The sequence below is a fragment of the Rattus norvegicus genome, chromosome 16 (assembly GCF_021556685.1).
Source record: "Rattus norvegicus strain SHRSP/BbbUtx chromosome 16, alternate assembly SHRSP_T2T, whole genome shotgun sequence".
NCBI classification, from domain to species: domain Eukaryota; kingdom Metazoa; phylum Chordata; class Mammalia; order Rodentia; family Muridae; genus Rattus; species Rattus norvegicus.
In genome coordinates this window covers 9744089-9771556 of record NC_141549.1, presented here as the reverse complement: position 1 = coordinate 9771556, position 27468 = coordinate 9744089, and the positions used below count along the sequence as shown (strand labels likewise).

The 27468-nt window shown below is 42.7% G+C and overlaps 1 protein-coding gene across 1 annotated transcript in view; it reads right to left on the bottom strand.

Moving 5' to 3' along the window:
* Window positions 1–555: 555 nt before the first annotated feature.
* Glud1 (glutamate dehydrogenase 1) overlaps window positions 556–27468 on the bottom strand; it is a 33076-nt gene continuing 6163 nt past the window's right edge. Inside the window, 12 exon segments of the mRNA NM_012570.2 lie at window positions 556–1805; window positions 3399–3461; window positions 4910–5001; window positions 5924–6047; window positions 7969–8049; window positions 8326–8463; window positions 9228–9365; window positions 10286–10465; window positions 14932–15026; window positions 18546–18609; window positions 20947–21002; window positions 22999–23079. Of these exon segments, the coding sequence (NP_036702.1) occupies window positions 1686–1805; window positions 3399–3461; window positions 4910–5001; window positions 5924–6047; window positions 7969–8049; window positions 8326–8463; window positions 9228–9365; window positions 10286–10465; window positions 14932–15026; window positions 18546–18609; window positions 20947–21002; window positions 22999–23079 (1232 nt within the window). The 3' untranslated portion in view covers window positions 556–1685.

Below are 27468 nucleotides of genomic sequence, written 5' to 3'. Positions count from 1 at the left end.
CACATGCATGTGTGTATATATAATATGGAAATATTTTTAAACTAAAAATACAACTACTGTATGGCCCACTCTAGGAACATTCCCAAGGAAATCTGAGGGGACACACCAGACACTTGTGCATCCACAGTCATCCACATAACAGTTCTATTTGCAATGTGACCTTAAGTAGCTGTTAAATTCTGTATCTAAACTGCTTCAAACGAAACTTTATTTCTAGGATACCAGAAAAAGGCACTCTAGAGCAAGAAGCAGGAAGATCAAAAGGAGTTCAAGGGTAGCCCCAGCTAATAACAACTTTGAAGGCAGCCTGGGCTATATAAGACTTTGTTTCAAACAAAAAGTACCAGAAATCACACTAATATATTATTAGGTTTACACACTACAGCCTCTTCTCCAAGAAGATAAAAAATAAAATAAAATAAAAATAATCAAGGAATAAAATTTGAGGAGCTCATGACAGAAAGCAGTGACATGGTTATGAAAATTTCTGAACCTCAATTACTGTTTAAATTTACTAAGAGATTATCAAATATGAAAACACAGAAAAGAAACAAATTTTGGAAAAGGTAGACTTTTAATAACTGCTTTTATCACCAAGTTAATCATGCAGTTACAAAGTAGTTAGAAATTTCTGAAAGGGTACTGTTAAAAAGAAGCGCTCATTCTTATATAAATAATGTCTGGTACTTCTGTGGAACACTCCTGTTCAAAAGCCCTGGCCAGTAACTCCCCAAACAGAAGTCAACCCCAGGCAGTCTCCAGCCTGTGGATAGCGAGGTGCTGTGTAGACGGCAAAGCCTTGGAGAAGGGACACACAGGCTGAGTCTGAAGTCTGCCAGCCTCCAAACAGGGAGCCAGTCTTTTCTTCTGGGACACTCTATTTGAAGTATGGTTCAATTACTCAACATAATAGATCTCCAAATTGGTAAAGTGGTTACTTCACTCTCTGGACTGCATAACAAGTTCCCAAGTGTCCCTCCCGTGTCACTTGCAGGTACGCCTGCCCCCAGGTGCTACTTTATTTCTGCTGGACTATGCTGCAGGGCCGATAAGCTAAATTATACTGTTTTATGTTATAAAAACTAGCTTCTTCCATTTCCTATATTTTAGGCGTTCACTGCTTGAGTAAAGGTTAGGCTTAAGTGGTTGAAGGCAATTTTATTACAGCAGCATGAACTGGTTTATTCTGAAAGAATAAAATACATGAGAAATAGCTTTTATTTGTTTGCGACTTAGAGACTGAGTTATTTTGCTGATGTAAAGCAGCAATAACTCACTCGAAGACCATGCCACCTTTGCAAATGCCACACGCCTACTTCTTATGTGCTCAAGTACCCAGACTTGTCAGGAAGTGACTGACTCTTGACTGCCTTCCCTGGCAACAGCACTAACCCTGTTGGGAAGAGTCCAGAGCAAGGCAGCATGGCCAGGAGCAGAAACTTTACTTAAAAGCGAAACACCTAACTGGCAGGATACACGTGATTCCTACCTTTACACCATCAGCTGGTACATGATCCGCTAACTTAATCTTTCTCTTAAGGGGCTGATTCCAACTGACTTGTTGAGAACAGTGTCCATTAACTAATGAGTCACAAGAACAGATTTCTGTGGTTACATGTAAACTTGTGACAGGTCTGCAGAAATTATAGGTGAAGAGGGTGGTAAAGAAGTCAGCTGTGACCTGTCTATGTGAAGGTCACGCCAGCCTCATTGTACACCTTGAAGACTTTCTCAATGGCATTGACGTAGGCAGCTGTTCTCAGGTCCAATCCCAGGTTATACTTCATGGCTGTGCGCATAATTTGCTGGAACGAAGGGGAAAAGGCAGTGAGACACCTGACTGATTAGCAGGATATGAACACGAAGGCACGCGGGTGTGAGGTCTAGTGCTAGTCCCCGCCCCAGGACCAGTCTGGACAAGACGCAGAAGGCCAAAGTCAAAAGACTGGGCCAGCAGCAATGTTTCTGGCAGGAAGGACCAACTCTGTGGAATTAGTGGACGTTACTCCAGGGAACAGCAGGAACTGAGTCCTCAGAACTACAGATGTGGATGTTCTCTACTGCGACGTCCTGTCATCTGAACGAGCTCAGCTCGCATCCTTATGCTTATACAAGATAACCAGGAATAGGGAATGGGAACATCCTACAATTTCAATGATGACATCTGAGAGCCTTGAATATGCTACAGGCTGATAAATTAGACTTTAAAAAAGTTACATTTCTTTATTTAGTGTATGTGTGTGCTTTGTGCATGTGCACTCCCATGTGCCAATGTGCATGTCGATGAGGGAGTTGGTTTTCTTCCTACTATGTGAGTCTCAAGGACTGAACTTAGTCAGACTTTGTGGCAAGTGTCTTTATCCAAGGAGCCATCTTGTCAGCCCATTATAGTATATTAATCTTATCAATTAAACAAACAACCCCCCCCAAAAAAAACCTAAAACCCAAAACCCCTCAGAAAACATCAAGCACAGTGGTACATGCTTATAACTCCAGTCGTGGGTAAGTGGAGGAGATAGGACAAGGAGCCCAACCACATCCTTGGATACTTAGTGAGTTCAAGGGCAGCCTTGGGCACATGAGATTCTGTTTTAAAATAAACCAAACAAACGTCCACTGACAAGGGCCACCTTCTTCAGTGGACTCTGTCTATGCTGCTCCAACCTGGAAGTCTTTAATCCCAGCACTTGGGGAAGCAGAGGCGGAGATCTCTTTGTGTTCAAGACCAGCCTGGTCTATATTTAGGGTTCCAGAGCAGCCAAAGCTACATAGAGAGACTGTTTCATAGAATGAAACAAAAAAATTACACTCAAAACTGTTACAGTTAAGGCCTTGATGTAAAAAAGTTCAAATGGGGGTTGGGGGTTTAGCTCAGTGGCCTGGTTTCGGTCCCCAGCTCCGAAAAAAAGAAAAGAAGAAAAAAAAAAAAAGTTCAAATGGTAAAAAACCCAAAACTGGGGGCTGGGGATTTAGCTCAGTGGTTAGAGCGCTTACCTAGGAAGCGCAAGGCCCTGGGTTCGGTCCCCAGCTCCGAAAAAAAGAACCAAAAAAAAAAAAAAAAAAAAACCCAAAACTGAAAATTCCTTATTTAAACCAGATTCTATAGTAAGGTTAGCTTTGGGCTGTTAAATTCTGGTGGACTGATCAGCGTTCTAGCTTGGCTAGCTACCTTTGTGGTAACAATAAACTGCCCAACTCAGCAAAGCTTGGTAAACGCTTAAGATGTACCGACAATAGCCATCACCTGTGGCTAGAAAGGCGCACGTTCTGCTCTACACTCGGGGACCAGGTAACGCAGTATACAAACACTGCAATCTGCCTGCCGGGATAACGTGGGTATCCAACCATCTGTGCTTTACAGCTATTAAAACAAAGGCAGCTACCACCTGTACACATACCCTGGCAGATCGCTCCATTGTGTAGGCCAAGCCAGAGTGCACGATGTCTTTCTCAGATGCACCCTGTTAGGAAAACGAACACTCACTTAACAAAACCACGTGTAAGATATGCCTCCTGTGTCTAGAAGAGTACCCAGATCAGGCTGACATGCACCAACACAGGAAAGACAAATATTCCCATACTCTATCAGTGCATACTAGCAAGCTACACAAAGCGTTCTTCAAAAGCAATTTAGTTTTAATGATACTGCACAATAACTCATGGAATAAGATCCCAATGAAAACAGCCACAGGAAAGAAGCCAGAGGGCAGGAAGTAGTCAGGTTAGCATGCTCCACTCCAGATGCTCCACACAGCTGGTGTCCAAGCACGCTCACCACTTCTGCAGGTGAGCAGGGCCAGCCACAGAAAGGAATATGGCTAAAGCTGACGGCAGCTCTGGGAAGACCTGGCCTGTGGACTTATTGTAGCTTCAAAGCTGGAGGGTCTAAGATCGTTTGTTTGTACAGATGCCATCCATTTGGCTTCTTGGGAGGGACTGCTGGACACATTAAGTCACTAACTATCACTTCTGATGGGACACAGCAAGCACAGCTCGACGGTATATACAGCCTAGGGTGACGATGAAAACTTGAAGTGGGTTACCAAGAGTGTTCTGCTTTGGCCTGGCGTGTGGTACATGCCTATGAGTCTAGAACTTGGGACATGAAGGGAGGAGGACAGGAGCTTATTCTTGGCCACCTATTGCAAAGCCAGTTGTTAAAATTTATTTTATTTACATGAGTACAGTGTAGCTGTCTACAGATGGTTGTGAGCCACCATGTGGTTGCTGGGATTTGAACTCAGAACCTCTGGAAGGGCAGTCAATGCTCTTAACCATAAAGTTAGGGAGATGAAACAACTTGTTAATGGGCAGAACAGCACTGCTGCTCTCACTCAAACACTTACTTGAGCAAAAGATACCATGTTCTGGGCATGTTTAGACATTAGAGACACAACATTGAAAAAAAAATTCTATGTTTTTACAGAGTGTGCACTCGATGTATATGTTGTGTACATACATGCAACATACATATACAGACTTAGAACTAGGAGGCTTTTTTTTGAGAGGGGGTCTCAGTAGCCCAGGCTGACCTTAAATTCATATCAACCCTCTTATTTGTACAGCCTGAGTTCTAGGATTACAGATTAAGTTCTCTTTGTAATGTGTACATATTGAGACAGACACACTTTGAAGAATTAGTTGATACATCTTTTGTAATCTGTTAACTCTGTGTCCACAGAATTATCTATTTTCTGTCTCATGTTTACTTTTCAATCCTTGCTGACTGTGTTAAGTCGTCTGCTGTACCCGAGACAGAATCACTTATTAGCCATCTTTTTTACAATGGAATGAATGGTGATAGCATTATGGTTAACATCCTGCTAAGAGTCCATTTAATTTACCTAGCCTGTCTGAAAGACAGGGCAGGGAGCATGTGTAAAGGCCACTCTGGTGTCCCCACACTCACCGATATTCTGTCCTGGAACTCTGCTGTGGGGACCACAGGGATAGTCCCGCCGTGCTTTCCAAACTTTCTCTCTAAACTCTCTTGAACGGACACTGTGAAAAGCCAAGAAACCAAGGTAAGAGACTGTTAATAGGGGAGGGAGGAAATAAAGATACAATCACTCTAACCTACCCATGTGTAACCCCGAAACCAGTGTTTTAGACATCTGTACCCCTAATGACACACAAGGGTTAATCATTAAACACCCAGGAAAAAGAACCTAGTCAAATTCCTATAGAAATGTGAATTTAGGTCACTGCTGTTTCCATAACACCCGTCACTAGGGTTTTCTTCCTCTGGCTTTGTTAAAAAGAAATGTTGAGGGAAGAGAAAAGAACAGAGAGGAACATTCTCAGAGAGGCAGAGTACTGGGACACAGTTGGAGGTCTTGGCCTTATTTCAGCTGGATGACAAATTCTTAAAATGTGGTCAAATAAAAAGTATCACCAGAGGATTCAAAAAAGGGTTTGCACACATGACAGATCTTCTGTAATTAGTGTAGAAAGAACTGCTCTCATTAGCATTTTCATAAATGTTAGCTAGGACTTCTCTGAGAGCAACTAGAGAGAGCAGTAATATCAGTGGCGGAGCTCATGTCTGAAAAGACTTTACTGTACCACTAACTTATAGATTGTATGTGGGGAAAACCCTATAAAAGTTTGACTATAAACATTTGAGACCTAATATGTTGACTATTTATTAAAAATGTGTGCTTTTGCTCTATGGCCTAGGAGACAGGACAACTGTTTTCTTTTTTTTGGTTCTTTTTTTCGGAGCTGGGAACCGAACCCAGGGCCTTGCGCTTCCTAGGCAAGCGCTCTACCACTGAGCTAAATCCCCAACCCCCTGTTTTCTGTTCTTAGGCAAAGTCTCTAGAATTATCAGGAACAGATTTCCTAAGTGTGTATGTTTTCCCAGCTGTCTTTGGCCCACAGGACAGTTTTTGGAGACACAGACAAGATTTTAAGAACTCACTGAGCAAGTGGTAGTTCGAGTCCCTTTCATATTTGAAGGTCAATCGGCCATAGCTGACGTGATTTAGATTCTTTAGCCACTCAAAGTAAGATACTGTCACTCCTCCAGCATTCAGGTAGAGATCCTATGCACAAAATGTGACAGAAAAAATATATAGACAAGGATGACTTTAACAAAAGATCATGAGACATCGATGACCTCACACACACGCAGGTATGTATATGACTATGTATGTGTCATGCATGGTGCACACATGGAGGAAGAAGACAACGTCTAAGATTCGGTTATCTCCTGCCACCATGTGGGTCTCGGGCAGATGCTGGACAGACTTGGTGCTTAGTAACTTTGGCTTCTCAGCCATCTTGTCAGGCTAAGGAACTCAGTCTCAATACCAAGGTAGGCTACAGAGCTGTGCTATGCCAACCTGACACAAGCTAAAGTCACCTGAGGAGGGAAGCTCAGTTAAGAAACTGCCTTCCTAGCATAACTGTAGGCAAGCCTGAGGAGCAGTGGGTCTCACCTTCCCAGTTCTCATGGTATGGTGACCCCCAACCCAAAACACTACTTTTGCTGCTACTTCATAACTCTAATTTTGGTATTGTAATTTGATTTGTAATGTAAATACTTTTTGAGATAGATATTTGTCAAAGGAATAGAGACACACAAGTTGGGAAATGCTGCTACAGGGCCTTTTCTTAATTAGTGATTGATGGGGGAGGGACCAGTCCATTGTGAGTGGTCCTGGGTCCTATAAGAAAGTAGGCTGAGTAAGACATGGAGTCAGTAAACAGCATTCTCCCTTGGGCTCTGCACCAGCTCCTGCCTCCAGGTTCCTGCCCCTTTCTTTGATGATGAACAGTGAGTGCTGTGAAAATGTTGCTGTGGTTACCGTGTTTCACCACAGTATTAGGAACCTTAACTAAGAAAGCAAACAGCACAGATGTATCTTAGAGGTCACTGGAGGATGTTGGTGATAGCTATGGTGATAGTTTATTCTTACCACAACCTCAGACTAAACTAACTGCTCACCAATCAGTGGACCCATGCTGTCTCACTACCTAACGGCAGCCTATTTCAGTTAAGTGAGATTTTCTTCCTTTTCTTCAGATGCTAACAGTAAAGAGAGCTCTTAAGGGTCTACATTAAGTCCTAATAACCCCTCTGTTTCACCCCAAACCTTGAACACATATTACTTGCAAATTAAGAGGAAAGAGATCTTATGTGTGGGTATGAGTCCAGAGAGGCGGCAGATCCCATGGCTACAGGTACAGGCAGGTTGTGAACTACCCAGTGTTGGAGCTCAACCTGCAACAGCATTGTAGGTTTTTAACTGCTGTGCCATCCCATCTCACCAGCCCTAGGTTTTCCTTTCTTTTTTTTTCCCTCTCTGAGTAAAGCAGGAAGAGACATTCAAAATGCATGAAGTTAGAAACTGGGTAACAAAACTTAAGAATATAACATAGAATTGGATTTTTAGCACAGTATGCATTTAATATAACTAAATTTTCAGGGGGTTAAATATACTTGAGTTACTGATGGAAGCTAGAAAGTGTTCAGGACTACAAGAAAAGTGGCTGGCATATTATACTCACCATGCTTCCAATCCCCTCTCTCTCTAGTCTTGAGGTGCTGGGGATTGAACCTGGGACGTCGTGTATGCTTAGGTAAGAGCCTACCACTGAAAGCCCAGCCACACCCGTCGCCATTATATTTTTTAAAGGCAAATGAAGGCTAGGAATTTACCACATCTGTTGGGCAGTGGTAGCCCGTGCCTTTAATCACAGTACTCAAGAGGCAGGAGCAGGCGAACCTTTGTAAGTTCAGGCAAGCCTGGTTTACACAAAGCCTACTCCAGAACCCTAACACTGAGTTCCAAGACAGCCAGGGCTATACAGAGAAACCCTGTCCTGAGAGACAAAGCAAAACAATACAAAAAAGAATTTACCATAACTTGTGATACCAATGGCTCATTTTCCTGCCAGTTTCTAGGAAAACAAATTACGAATCCCAGAACATATAAAACCTGAGGAACATAGGTGACTTACTGGAATAACCATGATGTTTCTTTCTAGGAAAATCTTATCGGCCTCTGGAGTGGTTGGGCCATTGGCTCCTTCAGCAATGATCTGCAAAAGAATTGTGAACATGCACAGATGCTAGGAAAGTCCTCACAGGAAAGCTATGTATGTACAGATAAGGAGCTAAAAGAAAGCACATAATTTTAGTTAAAATTAAATCACTCTACCAAGTGTATCACATTGCCTTTTATTTGTCTGTTTTTCTAATTTTTTTAACCATGCTTTGAAACTGGTGATGGTGGCAGAAGACACTGGCAGACTGGGGTAGCACCCTAAGGCCCTTCCACACCGATATTGCTGACTGGTTTTTATAATGGTTTTTACCTTGGCTTTGACTCTGGGTGCATTGGATTTGGTCAACTGCTTCTCGCTGGCTGCAGGAATTAAAATGTCGCAGTCAGCCTCCAAGATGCTTCCTTCATAGACCTTGGCTTTGGGGAAGCCCAGAATTGATCCATGTTGCTGTAATTGATTGGAAATCAGAATTAATGGCTGCCAACAGAGTTTAAATGTTCGCTTTAGTGTCTACTACACAAAAACCTGCATTTTTTTTTTCAGTTACTACTGTACTTTATTGTGTTCAACCAAATCACCATGTTACAAAAATAGCAAGCTGCCATAATAAAAAATAAGGCTAAAAACCTGCATTTTAAGAGCTCTTTGAGAAGCAGGTATGGTGGCTCACTTCCCTGTACTAGGGGTGCTGAAGCATGGAGGGCGAAGTGAGTTTGAAACCAGGCTGGGCTATCCAGGGCGCGAGGCCAACAAAACATACATAGAGAAGGGCAGGTCTCAAAGACACCCTACTTGGAAGCTCATGGAAGGCAGGAGACTGACCAACCTAAGCTTGAATTAAAAGACAACAAAACAAAATAAAACAAAAAACCCAACCCAACCACCCAAAGATAAAACCAAAAGGGAGAAGCAAGATGGAAGGTTTCTGCCACCAAGCCTGATCTGAGCTCAACCACCCAGGAGCCACACGGCAGGAGAAATGACTCCTGCAAGTTGTCCTCTGACCTTCACGTGCACACGTTGGCACTAAATAAATACAAATCCATAAAAACGCCGGTCTTAGTTTTTTAGGGTGAGATGGCTCAGTGCTCGCCATCAAGCACTGACCTGAACTGAAGCTCTGGGACGTGTATGGTGGGAAGAGAGAACAGACTCCTGCAGGTCTGACCCAAGTGTACAGCACAGCACATGGTTAGATCAGAGTAACTTACCAACTTGAAATCTTCCAGTTCTTTTGGGTCAATACCATCTGGATTCCATATACTCCCATCAGATTCTCCAACACCAACACACTTAGCACCAAAACGATGTAAATATCTCATAGAGTGCAGGCCCACATTACCAAATCCCTGTGAAGAACAATTATGCATGACACAGACTTAATACAGACAGTATAATCATTTTGACCAACATAAATCCACATTCTACTAGTTTAGAAGCAAGTCTCAAAACCCTTTGTTCAAAGAAGCAATGTTCTGGGACAGCAGATGGCCTAGATGCTCCAGGTACCTGCCACCAAAGTGTATTCTGATGGTCTCAGTTCTACCCTGAGGACCCGTACAGTGAAAGGAAAGAAGTTGCCTTTTGGCTGCTTTGTGTGCACACAGACATATACAGACCATATTATAAATAAATAATATAATCTGAAACCCAACTCTGTGTTACCTGAGAGACTGAGCCCTGGGACAAGTCCCAGCCACACAGTCAGAGCTTAGGTCTCGCGCGCGCCTGTGTGTATAACGTACGCTGCTGTTGGAGGGAATGCTAACCCTGAACCTCAGTGAATACAGACTGACACGACGCCCTCAGGTCCAGGTGAGCACACTGCTGCTTTAGAGTTGAAGCCTTCCCTTCTAAATGCAATGTTATGCTTAGATGAGGACCAAAAGAAGTGGTTGACAGTCATGTATTTAATATCTAATATTAAGACACATTAAATTGGGTCTAATTCTATGAATCATATTCAGGTTATGAAAAAAAAGCTTCACTCAAAAAGCAACCATTATAAAAACATAACAAGTTCTCAAAGAGTCCAATGTTAGTGCTGTAAATTGAAAAATCTTTAACAATCTAATGTGTATCAGTTACTGTGAAAACAAAACCTGGGGGCTGGTGAGACGGATGGGTAGATAAAAGCATGTGTGCCCAAGCTGGGGACCTGAATTGAATCCTTGGGATCTACAAGATGGAGGGCCTGACGTGCTCTGACCTCCAATGCCCATAAATGAATGCACGCAGCAGAACAGAGCGAGGACCCGCATTGCTTTACCTGAACAACAAACGTCTTATCGCCAAGCCCCGGGGTCATCCCTAAGATGCTCATGTAGGAAGCTTCATTGATGAAGTTCTCAATCCCATGAAAAACACCCCGGCCAGTAGCGGAGATGCGTCCGTGGATGCCTCCTTGGCTGATGGGTTTACCAGTGACACAGGCGTGTGCATTGATATCCTGTAAGAGGTAAGAGGGCTGGAGATGTAGCGCACAGGTATACTGTGTTTTCCTGAGTGAGGCTTGAGGTTCAACCCTGGCACCATGTTAAAAAGAAAAAAATCCTGTGAGAAGAAAGAATCATCATCTAAAGAAGAATTTAGGTCTCTTTTGGGACAGGCCATTGACCTTAACCTTGTGATCCTTGTCTCAGCCTTCTGAGTGCTGGGATTACAGGCAAGTGCCACCATAGCCAACGCTAAGCGCTGTTCCTATGACCGGACCAGTACAACGAAGCACATTCTCATTAAGGGTTTGTGCATGTGGGTGTGGCCCTGCCTGTAACCCCAGTGTCTGCTGAGGCAGGAGAAGCTCAAGTTCAAAGGTACCCTGATTACACAGTAAGACAATTTCAAAACACAAAATCTATAAGGGTGTACAACCTCTGAGTATGTGTGAGTTATATTTAAAGTTCACACTCACCAACAGGGAAGGAGGCACCTTTTCCAACCTTCTGTTCTTAGGAATCTAATAAGGTAGGCTATATTTCACATTGAGAGAAACAGTTTAGGGATTTAGTGTTAAGCATAAATAACACTAATAAAATCATATAATTCAGCTTGAAACTATCATTAGTCCTTTACTGAAATCCTAAGCCATATGAAGTTAGGGCACACATTCTACTTGTAAGCACCTTAAGATTATCAATACACAATGGGGGGAGGATGGGGAGGGGAACACTCATATAGAAGGGGAGAGGAAGGGGTTAGGGGGATGTTGGCTTGGAAACTGGGAAAGGAAATAAAATTTGAAAAGTAAATAAGAAATACCCAATTTAATAAAGATGGGGGAAAAAAGGAAAAAAAAGATTATCAATACAAAAAAGTTCAAAAAATAAAGAACCAACAGAGGAATTATAATTTTCTTAGATGGAAAGATGCTTTAAAAAAAAGTCTGGGATTGGTACCACACACTTATAATCTTAGCTCTTGGGTTAAAGGCAGAGAGAGGCAGGAGAATCTTTAAGTTCAAGACCAGCCTGCTCTACATAGTGAACTCCAGTACAGCCAGGGCTACACAGTAAAATCTACTCAAAGAATTTCAAAAGATGACTAACATTCAAAAGAAAATTTTTTTTTTTTTTGGTTCTTTTTTCGGAGCTGGGGACCGAACCCAGGGCCTTGTGCTTCCTAGGTAAGCGCTCTACCACTGAGCTAAATCCCCAGCCCCTCAAAAGAAAATTTTAAAATGGTGTTCATGGACAAGATGCAGAAGCCTGTACCTTGATAGCACTAACAGATCTGCAAAGTGGATGGGGGGTGATTGCGATTTTACCACCAACCTTCCCGTCTTTCAGTTAAGGCTGTGCATGTCTTTGGTTTACAAAGAGGCACGGTTAGAAAAATCCGGTCTCTGGAGTCCCAGGACATGGCTCTCTTGGTAAAGCAATTGCTGTGGAAGCGTGAGCATCCCTGGGGCTTGCCAGCTGGCCATGCAGCCAAATCACCGAGCTCCAGGTTCAGCAAGCTCCTTTCTTAAAAAAACTGAGGAGAGTAGCTGTGGAGGACAATGTTGACCTTGGGTCCCACATATACACACACACACAAAGGGGAAAAGGATTGGGAGGTTTCCTTTCTGAAGTACTGCACACTACAAACACAGCAAGCAGACCACTGTGGAGCAGACACATTCACTGACCACTGAACAGAAGAAATGAGAGGAAGCATCATCATACCTAGATAACCAGCAGAAGGTGAACGATGAGTTTTAAACCAGTGGCAAAACATGCCTGCTAAGTGAATTATTGTCCACTGCAATAAAGTGATCAACTTCATACTACATCCCTACCCAGAAGTCACCTGACTTTTATTCCTATTATTTAAACATAGTTTTTACAGAGAGAACTTGGAATTGTATTTGCTACAGTTACCAACAAAAAGAATGAAAGCACATTAGAAAATTAGGCAGTCTAGTAAAAGCTCCCAGAGTTGTAGTTTTCCCACAGTTCTCTTTCATGAATAATTAACACCATGAACACAGAATTGCAAAGCTGGTGCCAAATAGTTCTAAATTGTGGAAATGCAAATGCTGGGGCTGAAGGAAAGCCTGTGTGAGGTTCAGGCCTGGTGCCAACGGACTCCCTAGCATACTTAGTAGGATCATGTCCCCAGCACCATATTGCCACCAGTAATGCTAGCTTTTTCACCTTGGTTTGCGTCTTTAGATTTCTTATCAGCCAAAGACAGAGAGCTTTAACCATCTCCATCCAAGGTTTATTTCATTCATGCTGTCACAACTGTGTAGGAGCATTGAGTAACTGCACTGCCTGCCAGCTTTCAGGAGGCAGTGCAGAGCCCAGCTCGAGAGCAGAAGAGCTCAACTCGTGCTTCCTTGACATTTAAAGGTGGTCAAGTCAGGCCTGACAGTGAAGGCTCAAGCTTAGCTCCTTGGGAGTCTGAAGCAGCATACTCTAAGTTTCTGTATACACCGGGTTTTACAGCAAGATATGAAAGTGAGTAGTAGTCCAAATCTTACATCATTGCATTTCATTTCAGAGACAGGCCTAATAAGGGCTGTGGATTGTTCTCCATACATCACTCTATTTTTTTTTTAAATTTATTTATTTAATGTATATGAGTACACTGTCGCTGTCTTTAGAGCCCCCAGAGGACAGCATCGGATCTCATTACAGATGGTTGTGAGCCACCATGTGGTTGCTGAGATTTGAACTCAGGACCTCTGGAAGAGCAGTCGGTGCTCTTAACCACTGAGCCATCTCTCCAGCCCCCATACATCACTCTATTTAATCCCTCCTTCCTTCATCCTAACAGTCTGGGAAGAAGATACAAATGTTTCCTTACATATGAGGAAGCAAAGGCACAGACTCCTAACTCATAAAGCTGGTGGGCAAAGGAGGCAGGACTGCCTGTGGTCCAAGACACCGCTCAGGAAATGTGTGTCTCCTCCAAAGCCTAGTTTCCCACTAGGGCCCTGGAAAGACTGCCCTGAGGACCCAGCCTCTTACTCCCTCCAGGACTGTATTTCTCTTACATGCTCTGCCTTGCACACCAATGACTCTGTGGCTCATATCCAGCTAATTAACAGCCAAATAAAGCTCTTTTCCCAGGCAGCAGACACCTTTCAGAGACTCCCTTTGCTTCTCTTCAATGCCACTCTTCTTAGCTGGAGGCTTTACTTAATGCCCCATTTCCCTCTCTTCATACCCGCCTGCTGTCTGGGATCTTCTATCTAGCCCTCAACGATTCCATCTCCCACTATACAGTGTGAAACACTCAGTAGAAGCTCTTCATGGCGTCTCTGTTTTTCAGGACAAAGCTTGATGTCCTGGCTGTCCTTAACAGGCAGTGACCTGGCAGGAGCTCTTTAGTCTTTTGTCCCACTCTCCTCTCCAACAACTGGTATAACCACTACCTCCCTGCTTTTGAAGTTCCCTTGTCTTCTGTATTTCAGGACTTTCTAGATACTTCTTTTTGCCTCCCCATCGCAGATGATTGTGAGTTACCATGTGGTTGCTGGGATTTGAACTCAGGACCCCTGAAAGAGCAGTCAGTGCTCTTCACTGCTGAACCATTTCTCCAGCCCCCCAAATCCCTTTCTAATCCACCCATCCAACTTTATGTTCTTGTTCTCTCTGTCTATCTCCTCTCAAAATAAATAAGCTGTGCGTGCCTTTTATCCCAGATCTCAGGAAGCAGAGGCAGGAGGATGAGTGTGAGGCCAGTCTGGTCTACAGAGCTAGTTCCAGGACAGCCAGGCCTACACAGAGAAACCTTGTCTGGAGGAGGAAAAGGAGAAAAAAAGTCACTTCTCAGTTTATGGATAGTGTTTTCCAGGGTTCTACAGCTTTCAGACATGAAGTTGTTCCCTCAGCCCTGGGTTCCCGAGCTGTGAAGATGGAGCTGGTGTTACACAGATGGCCACTCTTCCTGCAGGATCTGTCACAGCAAAGTCTCTTCACTATCTGTCAAGTAAGCCCACCCTGAGACTGGACATCGTGTGCTTCACTTACCTTCTGTACCTTTACACACGCACGTCTTACCTGCAACCTCAGCTGTTTTCCTCCTCTTAGCCCCCAAAGCTCCAGATGTTGATATTCAACCAGATTTTCAAGGTCCAGCCCAAATATCCCTTCAAAAAGGCCTTCTTTAAGAACCCAGAAGTCTATCTTCATATTACACCAGTTCCATACCTTAGCTCCTCTTTAGGTGAAGAGCACTTTTGAGGGAAGGCAGAACGGAACGTAGCATCTCGTGCTTTCACAAGTGAGCTGGCTGGGAAGGGTCTGAGCAAAAACCCAGGTGTTCGCGCTCACTGTGCTTACAGTTCCAGAACAGAGGGGCAAGCAATGTGCACATAAGTGTACAATTAAAGGGAATGAACCCAGTGACCAACTTCTCATTAAAACAGTGACTCATTACTTTTGTGGATAGCAATGTAGGAAGCCTTGGGTTTCAGTGGATACTCACATAGTGCCCTATGGTGCTGGCATAGGTGTCAGCGATCCAGGACATCTCCCGCTCGCCCGTGCTCATGTCTGGGGCAGGCACATCAATGCCAGGACCTGGGAGCACAGGGAAAGGGCAGTGTGCCAGTTTTTAAGATAAACTTATCCCAAACATAAAGATGCTTGTAATTCTCTAAGAGAACAATGTCAACTGTGGCTAGAAAACTTTATATATTTCACTTTGGTAACAAACTGAAGCTATAAAAATTTTCATTTAAATGTCTCTTTATGAAACTTGTACACACAATGTCATGTCTCTATTTCTTCTACTGGAATTTACTCTGTTGTATCTGCAAGTTACCTACAGACAATAGATTTAAGTTACTCCTGGGACCTCAGGGTATGGTGATGGCAAATGTTTGGTCTCTCAACCTCAGTTCCCTACACTGTAATTAGAGATAATAATCATTTGATCATTATTAACAGGATCCTCCTGGCTACTGAGTAGATGGGCAGGAACAGTTAGCTCCCTATTGGCTGAGGTCTTCTCAATAAGTAGGGAGGGAGGGGGAGGCGACACTGCTGCAGCAAGTGTGTAAGGCTGTGACACTTCTACTCGTGGAGCACCTCTGACTTATTAGCCAGTGTCCATCAGGTGCAGTGTTTAGTTCTCCAGAGCAGCAAACTACAAAGTAAGGCTGGGAATAGCAATGGCTCCTGGGTAATAATAGCACTGTGCTGCTTCCTATCCCACTGGGCACGGTGAACTCACTGAGCAACACATGCAGTGATGCTCACTCCAGCAGTAACGGAGAGCTAAATACTCTCAAAACGAAAAGATAAGAAAGATGCCAGTTAGGGAAGATTTGGCACGGCTACACAAAGAACTAAATAGCCATTAAAAATGACTACGGAATCATCACCAAGTTCACCTGTGTAAAACAGCAGGTTTCATACAGTCACATGTTCTCTTTTTCCCTCCCTCTCTAGCCTCTGCAATACATGTCTCTCTCTATATACACACGTACACAGTGTATACAGGTAGAGTAAGATAGGTGTCAATAACTTGTTTACTGTATTCTTGTCTCTTAGCATTCTAACTTTCTACAAACCTTTAAGTTAAGGTTCAGGTTTTATGACCCCACTAAATATGTCTCTCCGCACTCTTGTCTCTGAATTTTAGGCATCTTTAAATTTCAGAACAGCTAACCTCCATAACCCTTTCTAGTTGCATCCACTGATTAAAGGGTCTGCTTGTCTGGTCTGCTTACTTTCTATTTCTCAAGAGTGATATATATATACCTGGGTTACAAGTTAGAATTGTTTTGCCAATTTATAATACATATTTCTCCCTTAAGCTAAGGACAAATTGCTATCAGATCTGTTTAGAATTATCTAGGAGGATTATCTTAGTTTTCAGCAACATTACTTGCTTCAAAACAAGTATGAATTGGTCAGTCTGAGGTGAGCAGTTTGTCAATCAAAAAGACATACTGAAAAACACAGACATGACTATTGACTGATAAGCTTGCATTTCCCAAGTTTCACAAGGGGAGCAAGGAGAAAATCCACAAAAAATTAGCCTAGACATGCTAAGGATTACACTGATTTCCTACTATGTTCATGAGTCTCCTGCCTCACACAGGATCAATCTACAGGATGTACAGATTACAAGTAATTCTTGCACTACAGATAAATCCCTAAATCCACTTTGTTTGAAAAAAATTAAATTCTAACAGAACATGCACATAAGGGAGGAGTTGAAATCTGAGTAGTTCTGGAGTATGGAGACATCGGGAATGTGGGGAACCTGAAGGGCAAAGTTACACACACACACACACACACACACACACACACACACACACACACACACACACACACACAAACATTTCCAAGCTTTTCTAAGAATCTGAAGAGGGAGTATTTTTCAATTTGTTCTGTGAGGCTGCTATTACTTTATTACCAAGTTACCAAGTCTGGACAAAGTAATCGTAAAGGGAAAAACAATCTCCAAGTCTAAGCTGATAGTATACAGAAACAAATAGCCACACTGGCCTACACATGCTAAACTTCATGTATTTCCTTTATACAGGGAAAACACACTGTAGTCAATAAGTGCCATCTTGTCCATGTGGGTTTGATCATAGAAATCACTAAGTATGCTAACAAAACAACTCACAAACAGCCAACCCAAGCCCACAGTAAATTGTTACCCTTAGAACAGCATCAAAAAAACTATGTAGTTGGCTCTAGTATTGAGAAGTATGAAGCAATGGTTAAAGAAATAAGAGGCCCAATAAGCAGAAAGATGTCCGTGTTCATGGATTAGAAGAGTCGATTTGGTAATATGGAAATCTCCCACAAGATGGCCTCTATAGTCAACATAATTCCTATCAAATTCTTACTTTACCTCCTCAACCTCACTCCACCCAGACCTGACCCTAAACTCCCAGCATTAACAGGGTAAGAATCCAGACTCAAGTCTGGATGGTGAATTCCGTGAGAAGATAACAGATAAGCTTTCAGTTTGTCCTCTACAAGCAAAAGGGGCCAAATCACTCACACTTAATGTACGCCTGGCTCCTTCAGAGATTAAATGAGTCACTTTTGGAACTGTCAAGACTTACAACTACACTGGGAAGAATTTATGAAAATATGGTGATAAATATGACTGAATGAAATCTAAAAACTCAAGGATGTTAAAATATAATTAGGCACCACCAGGCTGGAATGTGAACTCACTGTCTTGAAATCATCAAGGATCCTGTGGTCATGAGTGAGGTGCTCATTAACTTCTGCTGGTAAAATGTCCCTGTGCAATGAGGCACAGGTAGAATCCATAGCAGTGTCCAAATGAAGGAGTCAAGAACCCTATTGACTTTAGACAGTCTCCTAACGTTCCAGTCTTTCCTATATTCACTCCTGTATTAACTCATCTATTGCATACCTTACCTCCTAACAACAGAGCAAGTTTCAATATACAGCTTAATTCCGTGGAGGAAACATGAAGGGAAACACCAAGGCAGGAAAGTCGAGGTAAGAGTATGGTGTGCCCAACGCCATGTCAGCCAGTTTCCCTTGGTTTAAGGTCTACTGAGTAACCTTACTTATTTCAGTTAACCAGAAGCCCGGAGAGCAAGAAATAGAAGACAAACTACTTAGAAACTGAAGAGTAAGAAACATGTTACACACCACAAAGAATATTCCTCTCACAAAGAACATATCAACACAAATACGAGACAAGAAGACTATGAAGCAGATGGACGTCTCCTTAGAAATGGAGCATGCTCACAAACGCTCCTTCCTGTAACTGACTTGAGCACGCCTCAGAAACACTGAAGGAGAATGGGGTAGCAAGCACATCACAGCACTTTGTAGTCATGTCTGTCTCCATGCAGAAAAGGCCGTGCGTGACTAAGGCAGGAAAGATCTCCTTAGTGTCCTTGTTCCACACTGCAGCGGGAACCTGAACTTGTTAAAGACAGGCCAAGATATGTCTGTCTCTGAGAGCTATAAACAAACCTGTTTCCAGAAGGGAAAGGACAACGATATTCGGTTTATAAAAGCAGAGGTTTAATCCAGACCATTACTTTTTCCGTGTTTCCCTTTATGCAGAACACATAGGGCAATACATACCAATAAAACCCTTCTTTGCCAGCTCCATGGTGAATCTTCGTGTAATCTTTTCTAATTCATTATCCTTCAGAGAAAAACAAACAAAAAACACAAAGAAACATTTTTGATATAAAGATCAAACTGAAAGAGGATTCTTATGTTTTCTATGAAAAAAACCTTCCCACACCTGCTCACACACTCCTCAGTACAAGCTGGAGAGCAGGCACTTGCATGTACTTTTTTTTTTTTTTTTCCGTTCTTTTTTTCGGAGCTGGGGACCGAACCCAGGGCCTTGCGCTTCCTAGGCAAGCGCTCTACCACTGAGCTAAATCCCCAACCCCTTGTATGCACTTTCTTGAGCCATGGTTTTAGTATGTAGCAGTCTACATACTCACTATGTATCTCAGACTGGTAAAGAAAATTAGTAGTCAATATTTCTAGTATAAAAAAATTTGGTTTGGTTTTTCAGTCAGTGTTTCTTTTTGTAGTTCCGACTGTCGCGAACTCCGAGATCCATCTGCTTCTGCTTCCCAAGTCCTGGAATTAAAGGCGTGCACAACCATTCCCTGGTAAAAAGATGATTTTAAAAGGCCTGCTTGGACTGAAGCGAATTCAAGCAATGTTGTGAAATCCTGTCTCAGAATAAAAAGAGAGGGATGAGGAGATGTAGCTCAGCGGTAAGGACTAGAGCCTTGGTTCAGTGAAGGCATGACTGAGAGAGTCTTACTATGGATCCCTGGCTGGCCTTGAACTTGCTATGTAGCCTAGACTGGCTGTGAACTCAGAGACCTAGCTACACCTGCCAGGTGTGGTGTCTGTAAGTCCATCATTGGGAACACTGAGGCAGAAAAATGTAGAGAGAAATAAGGATATATAGGTATAGGCTATGTAGGGAAACTTCTTTTTTTAAAGTGTGTGTGTGTGTGTGTGTGTGTGTGTGTGTGTGTGTGTGTGTGTGTGTGTGTGTGTGTGTAAAGAAGAACATGACAGTGCATCCTGCAATCCCAGTTCTTAGGAAGTAAAAGAAGTTATCCTAGGGTATGTATATAGTTGGTACCAGGTCAGCCAGGGCTTCAAAGCAGTAGCACCCCCAAATCCCTCCTCTTTTCAGTTTCTGTTGCTCGCTCTGCCTCTCCCTCCCACCCCTCCCCATACTCACACAAACAGTTCTAACTATACAGATCCTGAGGTGGTTTAGGGAGCGGCACCATTACTAGGTGTGGCCTTGCTGGAGGAAGTGTGTCACTGTGGGCTTTGAGGTTTCAGATGCTCAAGATGGGCCTAGTGCGGCACAGTGTCCCTCTGCTGCCCGTGAATCAAGGTGCAGAACTCTCAGCTTCCTCTGCAGCACCATGTCTGCCTGCATGCTGCCATGCTGCCATGCTTCCCGCCATGATGATAACGGACTAAACCTCTGAAACCACAAACTAGCCCCAATTAAATGTCTTCCTTTATAAAAGTTGCTGGGGTCGTAGTGTCTCTTCACAGAGATAAAACCCTAAGACAGACTTCATGGGTCATGTCTGTACTTTCAAACCGCCCCCCCAAAAACCCCAAATAAACAAAAAACCCCCAACAAAATCACATGCAAAAAGTGAGGGAGAACCGGGGTTGGGGATTTAGCTCAGTGGTAGAGCGCTTGCCTAGGAAGCGCAAGGCCCTGGGTTCGGTCCCCAGCTCCGGGGGGGGAAAAAAAAAAAGTGAGGGAGAGTTGGGGTCTAACACAGATGCTTTAACATTAGGCACGAGGGTTAAGAGAATGGAAATCAAAAAGGACAAGGCACATCCAAGAGTGTGGGTGTGGGCTTCTTGAAAAGGTTACAGAGACAAGACACGCAAGTATGGGTGATAGTGTGCTCAAGAAGTCATCCAGTGGTGAACTTCAGAGAATAAGACCACACAGCTAATCACTGTAGCAACCATTTAACTAACTTGGAACAGAATAAACATGATTTTTACTAACTTAGTTATTCGTTGCTAGAACAAAACCTTGATATTAAAACTTCAGATCAAAATCTTATTTACTTTATTTTTATTTTTCCAAGACAGGGCTATGGCTGTCCTGGAACTTACTATGTAGATCAGGCTATCCTTGAACTCAGAGATCTGCCTGTCTCTGCTACCTAAGTGCTGGGATTGAAGGTGTGTGCTACCATGCTGGGCTTAAATCTTCAGATCAAAATTTTTAAAAAATGGATGTAAATGTCTATCAACATGAGAAGTATTAATTACTTGTTAAGCAAGTAAGAAAGACATCAACAGCAAACAGGTATGGCAAAATACATTAGGTAATTTACAATTGATTCAATCATTATTTGCTTTCCAATTCCTTCAGGAAAGCAATGGAAACCATTAATCTCACTGGCATGAGGAACACAATTTTAGGCGCTTGCTATGTGCATAATACCAGTTGGATACTTACTGTATAGTTCTTGGGATTGATCTTAACGCCTGCTTTAGCACCTCCAAATGGCACATCTGAAAGAGAAAACTGAAAGATGTTGTTCCATATAAAGTTTAAAAAATATAAAAACAAAGTATTACCAATACAGGGAGAGCAATCAAGTGTTTGTTTCTGAAGTATTCTTGCATTTCAGGTTTTCTTTTAACTTCCCTATACACGAGTAGTTATCTTTTAACTTCCCTATAAACGAGTAGTTATCATCTTTTAACTTACCCATACACGAGTAGTTATCTTGAGGATGGGCTGTAACACTAAATAAGAATTTTATGTTTCATATACACAGATTCTACATTTTACTGTTGCTTACACTTTGCTTTTTATCCATTTGTTTTTCAAGATAGGGTTTCTCTGTGTAGCCTTAGCTGTCCTGGAACTTTCTCTGTAGACCAGGCTGGCCTCAAACACAGAGATAGACCAGCTTCTGTCTCCAGAGTGCTGGGATTAGAGGCATGTGCTCTCACCCCACAGCCTGATAGCTACGTTCTGACAGTAGCTCACCCCGTAAGATCAGGTCTGGAGCCTTCTACTCTGAGCACTATTTCGGTGCTCATAGTTTCAGATGTGGAATATTTTCAAGACAGGGTTTCTCAGTGCAGTCCTGGCTGACCTGGAACTCAGATCCATCCTATACTCGAGTGCTGGGATTAAAGGCATGACCCACCACCGCCCAGCTACATGACTGTTTTTTTTTTTTTTTCTTTTCTTTTTTTTCCGGAGCTGGGGACTGAACCCAGGGCCGTGTGCTCGCTAGGCAAGCGCTGAGCTAAATCCCCAACCCCTACATGACTGTTTTTTTTTTTTTTTTCTTTGTTTTCAGAGCTGGGGACTGAACCCAGGGCCTTGCGCTTGCTAGGCAATCACTCTACCACTGAGCTAAATAAATCCCCAAGCCCTACATGACTGTTTTAATGCTAGAAAATCCCCAAACTATCGGCGCTGAAGTCCAGGTTAGTTGGCAGAGTGCCTGCCTAGGATGAAAAATGTCCTGGGCTCAATTCAAAGCATCACAAGAAAACACAGGCGTTAAACTTGAAATGAAATCTTACTGAACAGGTATTATAATGTCAGGCAGCTGTTAATTACATTTAATCAGTATTCTACTGCTTCTAAGAGAATACTGAATTTACTTTCCTTCGACTATGATTTATTTATAGACCATGGATAGGCATTTAAAACAAGGACCTGGGGTTGGGGATTTAAGGCCCTGGGTTCGGTCCCCAGCTCCGAAGGGGAAAAAAACAAAACAAAACAAAACAAAAAAACCAAAGACCTATGTTTAAAGAAAATTCAGTTAGCTTCTATAAAAATTTCAGTTTTAAGTTTGGAAATGATGACAAAGTTCTTATTTCTTTAATTACCATGTTCTCCTTGGTAATATATATTCACATATTGATGTGTGTTTCAGCCTATACTCATGCACAACGGTAATGCAAACACACAAGTAAGAAGGGAAACCTGTCTATACTTCCCATAGCCCCTACAGAGACCCTAAGCAACCAAATCCTCGTGTTATATAATTTAGAAATGGAGAAGACAAATGAAAGTTAAAAAACGATGACAAAAAACAAAGAAATCCCCGAAAAAACAGGTCAGGTTTGGTGACATACACCTTTAACCCTAGCATTTCAGCATTTGGGAGGCAGAGGCAGGAAGATCTGAGTTCAATGCCAGACTTGTCTACATAGTTTCAGGCCAGCCAGGGCTATATAGTTGAGACATTATCAATAAACAAAGCCCTTTCAAAAAACAAAAACAATTCTGTTAAATATTTTTATAGCACACTAAAAGTAACCATGGGGCCCAGCAGGTAAGTCTTAGAAGCTTGACAACCTAAGGTGGATTCCAGGAACCTAAGAAAAGGAAGTAGGAGAGAACACCTCTACAATGTTGCCTCTGACTTTCACATACACATCACTGTAAACACAGAAATAAAAAGTCAGAATTCTAAAAGTAGCCGTGGATGTACACATTTCCCCAAAGAGTTGTAGGCCCGGCAGGAAGGCTACTCACCAACCACTGCACACTTGTAGGTCATTAGGGACGCCAGCGCCTTCACCTCATCCACACTCACGTCAGTGCTGTACCGGATACCTGGGGAGAGTCATCAAAACAGGAGGAGAGACACAATTACATTTACAACTTCTGGTGAGTTAATAAATAGTTATAAGGATGAGGATTTGGCTCAGTGGTAGAGCGCTTGCCTAGCAAGCGCAAGGCCCTGGGTTCGGTCCCCAGCTCCGAGAAAAAAAAAAGAAAAAGAAAAAAAAATAGTTATAAATTGAAACCCTATACCTCTTATATTTTACAGACAAGTTATTTCTATAGACAACTGAAATACCATTTTTTACAAGTTTTTGAGACCGGGTGTCTCTGTGTAGTCCTGGCTGTCTTTAGAACTTGCGCTGTACGGTCAGGTTGGCCTTGAACTCAGATCCACTTGCCTCTGCCTCTGTGCTGAGCTATAATACTTGAAATATCTTATGTATAAGGATACCATAAAAGGTAAAAAGGAAAAGCTCTCTCTAGATACCCAAAACGAGTGGGCACCAAATTAATTTATTCTGATAGCCAAGAGTGGTCATGAAGACTAGTTTTTACTTACGAAGAATCCTTAGAAAGAGAGTTAAAAAAGAAAGCTAGTACTCAAAAGGTTCTCAGTTTAACACCCAGCATTGCAAAAATAAATAAATTCATGCCTTAGCAGGTAACAATATTTCCCACTAGGCATAATTATTTGTCTTCAATTCTTGGAACCTCTTTGGTAGTAGATAATGGATACACATGTGCTGTGGTACCCAACATACACACAAATCAATCAATACCAAATCAAATAAACAATGATTACTTCTCTTCCACGTATTAATATTCTCTTACTACAAAAATCTTGGAAAGTTAACAGCCAGAAATGTAGAGTGTAACAATACAAGTTTCCACTGAGGATCTACACACTCACCGCAAAACAATATTAGTGGGGCAGCCGTGGTGGCGCGCACCTTTAATCTCCGTACTCAGGAAGCAGAGGCAGGAGGACCTGAGAGTTCATGGGTGGCCTGGTCTACAGAGTGAGTTCCAGGACAGCCAGTGCTACAGAGAAACTGTCTTGAGAAACAGAACAAAGCAGAACAAAACCAAAACACATGTTTCCAATAGATGAACTGTTTTGTTTGTGGAGAAAAATTTCCCCAGTTACACCCATGTGGAATTATTAGTCATACCACAGGCATTTTCCTGCAGACTATGAACTAATGAGAAACTTCTATTGGAGTGAGGCTTGGGAGGGCTGTCAGGAAGGCCTAAGAGTAAGCCCTGGAACAGACAAAATTAGGGTAAGAAGGGAGCAGAAGATAATGAAGATTGTGTTACCTGGGGTCCAGAAAGTTTTCTTTTTTTAAATTTCTTTATTATGTATATGAATACACTGTAGCTATATCTTCAGACACCAGAAGAGGGCAACAGATCCCATTACATATTACAGACGGCTGTGAGCCACCATGTGGTTGCTGGGAATTGAACTCAGGACCTCTGGAAGAGCAGTCTTAACCGCTGAGCCATCTCTCCAGCCCCAGAAAGTTTTTTGCGAGCTTTCTAGGTACTCAGTAGTACACAGGTCCTTTTACTGCTCCTGGGCTGTGGGCACAGTAGTGATAACACAGGACCTCAAAGTGAACCCCATTAGACAAAAAGATGCCGCGGCCCCAGGGAAGGTGGTTGTCCTCTCCTGGGATCCAAACCTAAACATAGTCAGTCACTAACTTTGGAAATCCTTCACCACATTCGAGTAGACATTTAAGATACTTATGTGAGAACAGGACTACAAAAATGAAGGTATATTGTGTTAAATTAACTAACGCAGCAGCACAATTGGAATATATGAAGAGCAAACTACAATTCTGGAAACAGAGGAAGGGATATTCTGATTTTTTTTCTTTATCCTAAAGTATCAGAGACCTGTTAGCCTCTAATTCCGTTGGCATTACTGTATTTGGTTTGGGGCAGCAATGTTAGTGGGTTTAGTAGATTAGCACTAAGAGATATGGCTGGATATAGAGGATTTTTTAACCTGAAAGCAGGAGCCCCATGGCTGCCTGACCTCGAATGGCCAATGGGTCGATTACAGAACTGTGGACTACTGACTGGATGTCATCAGGAGGGGCCTCAAATCTAGAGCCATGTTCTGTCCTGCTGACGAAATAACTCAAGCTCTACCTAGTCCAGCAGAGAGAACTACACACACCTCCACGGTGATGTTCATTGTATCAACTAGGGAGAAACTGGAAGGGTAGAGCCTTAGCCATTTCACCGAAGGAAGTCAGGGCAGGAACTCAACTGGGCAGGAACGTGGGGTAGGAGCTGCTGCAGAGGCCGTGGGGAAGTGCTGCTTACTGGCTTGCTCCGTCAGCTTTCTTATAGCTCCCAGGACCAGCACTGCCCACAGTGAGCTGGGCCCTCCGACATCATATGCTAACTGAACATGCTCTACAGGCTTGTCTGCAGGCTAATCAGGCAGGCATTTTCTCAACTGAGATTCCCTTTTCCAAAATTACTCTAGCCCATGACATGCTAGCCTAAGACTTGCCAGCACAGGGAAGGCAGGATGAAAACTTCCACTCCAGGAAGCTTTGAAACTAGAGTTTATTCTTAAAAAGTTAACGGGGACTTTGACTTTCACATTTAATACTAAGGAAATGCAAGAGATAGACACAAACTACACATGGTACAGTCACTGCTCTAGTCTTTACTATTACACTTTCTTTATATTTCATGTGTTTGGGTGTTTTGCCTGTAGGTCTGTGGGTCATGTACATGCCTGGTGTCTGCAGAGGCAGAAGAGGATGTCAGATCCAAACTCAAGTTACAAGTGGTTCCGAGCTTCGATGTGGGTTCTGGGATTGAACCTGGGTCCTCAGCAAGAGCACCAAGTGCCCTCAAACACTGAGCCCTCTTCCAGCCCCTCTAGTGCATTTTAATTATCACATGATTCTCAGCATGCTTAGGAACCTAGTGACTGGTGGATTCTATTTAGTTCAGGCTGGCCTCAGTGGCCTGTGTGCTGAGATTATAGGCATGCACCATCATACCTGTCACCCAACTTTATACTCAGTAGTTCAGCATCAAACCTCTTGATGAAAGTGTGACTAAGTCATCATTAAAAGAATGTAAAAACATGAGCTGGAGAGATGGCTCAGCGGTTAAGAGCACTGACTGCTCTTCCAGAGGTCCTGAGTTCAAATCCCAGCAACCACATGGTGGCTCACAACCATCTGTAATGGGATCTGATGCCCTCTTCTGGTGTGTCTGAAGACAGCTACAGTGTACTCATATAATAAACAAATAAAGCACAAAATAGCTGGAGTAGATAGATGGGCAAGTCAACAATCAGGGCACTGAGGCAGAAGCCCAAGTCCAGTGCACGTCTGGACAACACAAAAACATCCAGTTAGTTATAGAGTGAGAATGCATCCCCAGGCTAGAAAGATGGTTCAGCAGGTAAAGGTGTTTGTAGCCAAAAGTTCCATCGCCAGGGTCCACATGGTCCAAAGGGAGGACCAGATTTCTGTAGTTGTCCTCTGACTTCCATGCACACGTCCCAACCCCACATAATAAGTAAATGTAAAACGAAGTTTAAGTCTCACAAAAATGAAAACAGAACCAAAGCAAACCAATGCTACCCCGCTTCAAAACTAGCTGGGATTGCTATGGTGATAGAGAAAAATAAACCACCAGCTCAATACTTAGGAAAAAAAAAAAGACTAAGTAAAAAAACCACAACTGATAGATAGCTTGACATTTTTTTTTTCTCCTGTTTCTAGATGAATCAAAACCAAACACACACTCACATAACTCCTTAGCTACCATCCTTTTGTATGATGAATCAGTAAACATTTATGGAAACTCAAATGTTTTTAAATATTACTTGAATTGGGATCTCCTTAATGGGGCATAGCTTGTCCACCTGGAACTCAAATTCCAGTGGTATTCTAAACTATCTACTTAATAAACAGGAGTCCTAGGCTGTGACTGTAGCTCAAAGGCACAGCGCTTGTGCAAGGACCTGGGTTTCTTCACTAGCATAGAAAGCAAAGGAAGAAAAGGAGGGAGGGAGAAGGGAAACCAATTAACTTACTCTGTGGTGCCAAGGAACTGCTCTGTCTAAGAAGTCAGGAAACATAGGTTTTAAGAACTGCTAACCCACTTGGAAGAGACAAACTTAAGCTTCTTGGGAAACAAAGTTTAGCTTCTTCATTAAATATTTAAATTATGTCTTACATAAGACTTTCTTTTTAAAAATTACAACTTAAGGGTTGGGGATTTAGCTCAGTGGTAGAGCGCTTGCCTAGGAAGCGCAAGGCCCTGGATTCGGTCCCCAGCTCCGGAAAAAAAAAAAAAATTACAACTTAAGTTACTTGATTAGCACTTGTGACCAGCATTCTCAATCACTTAAATCTGTATCCTGGGAACTTACTAAATAACCTCTATGCA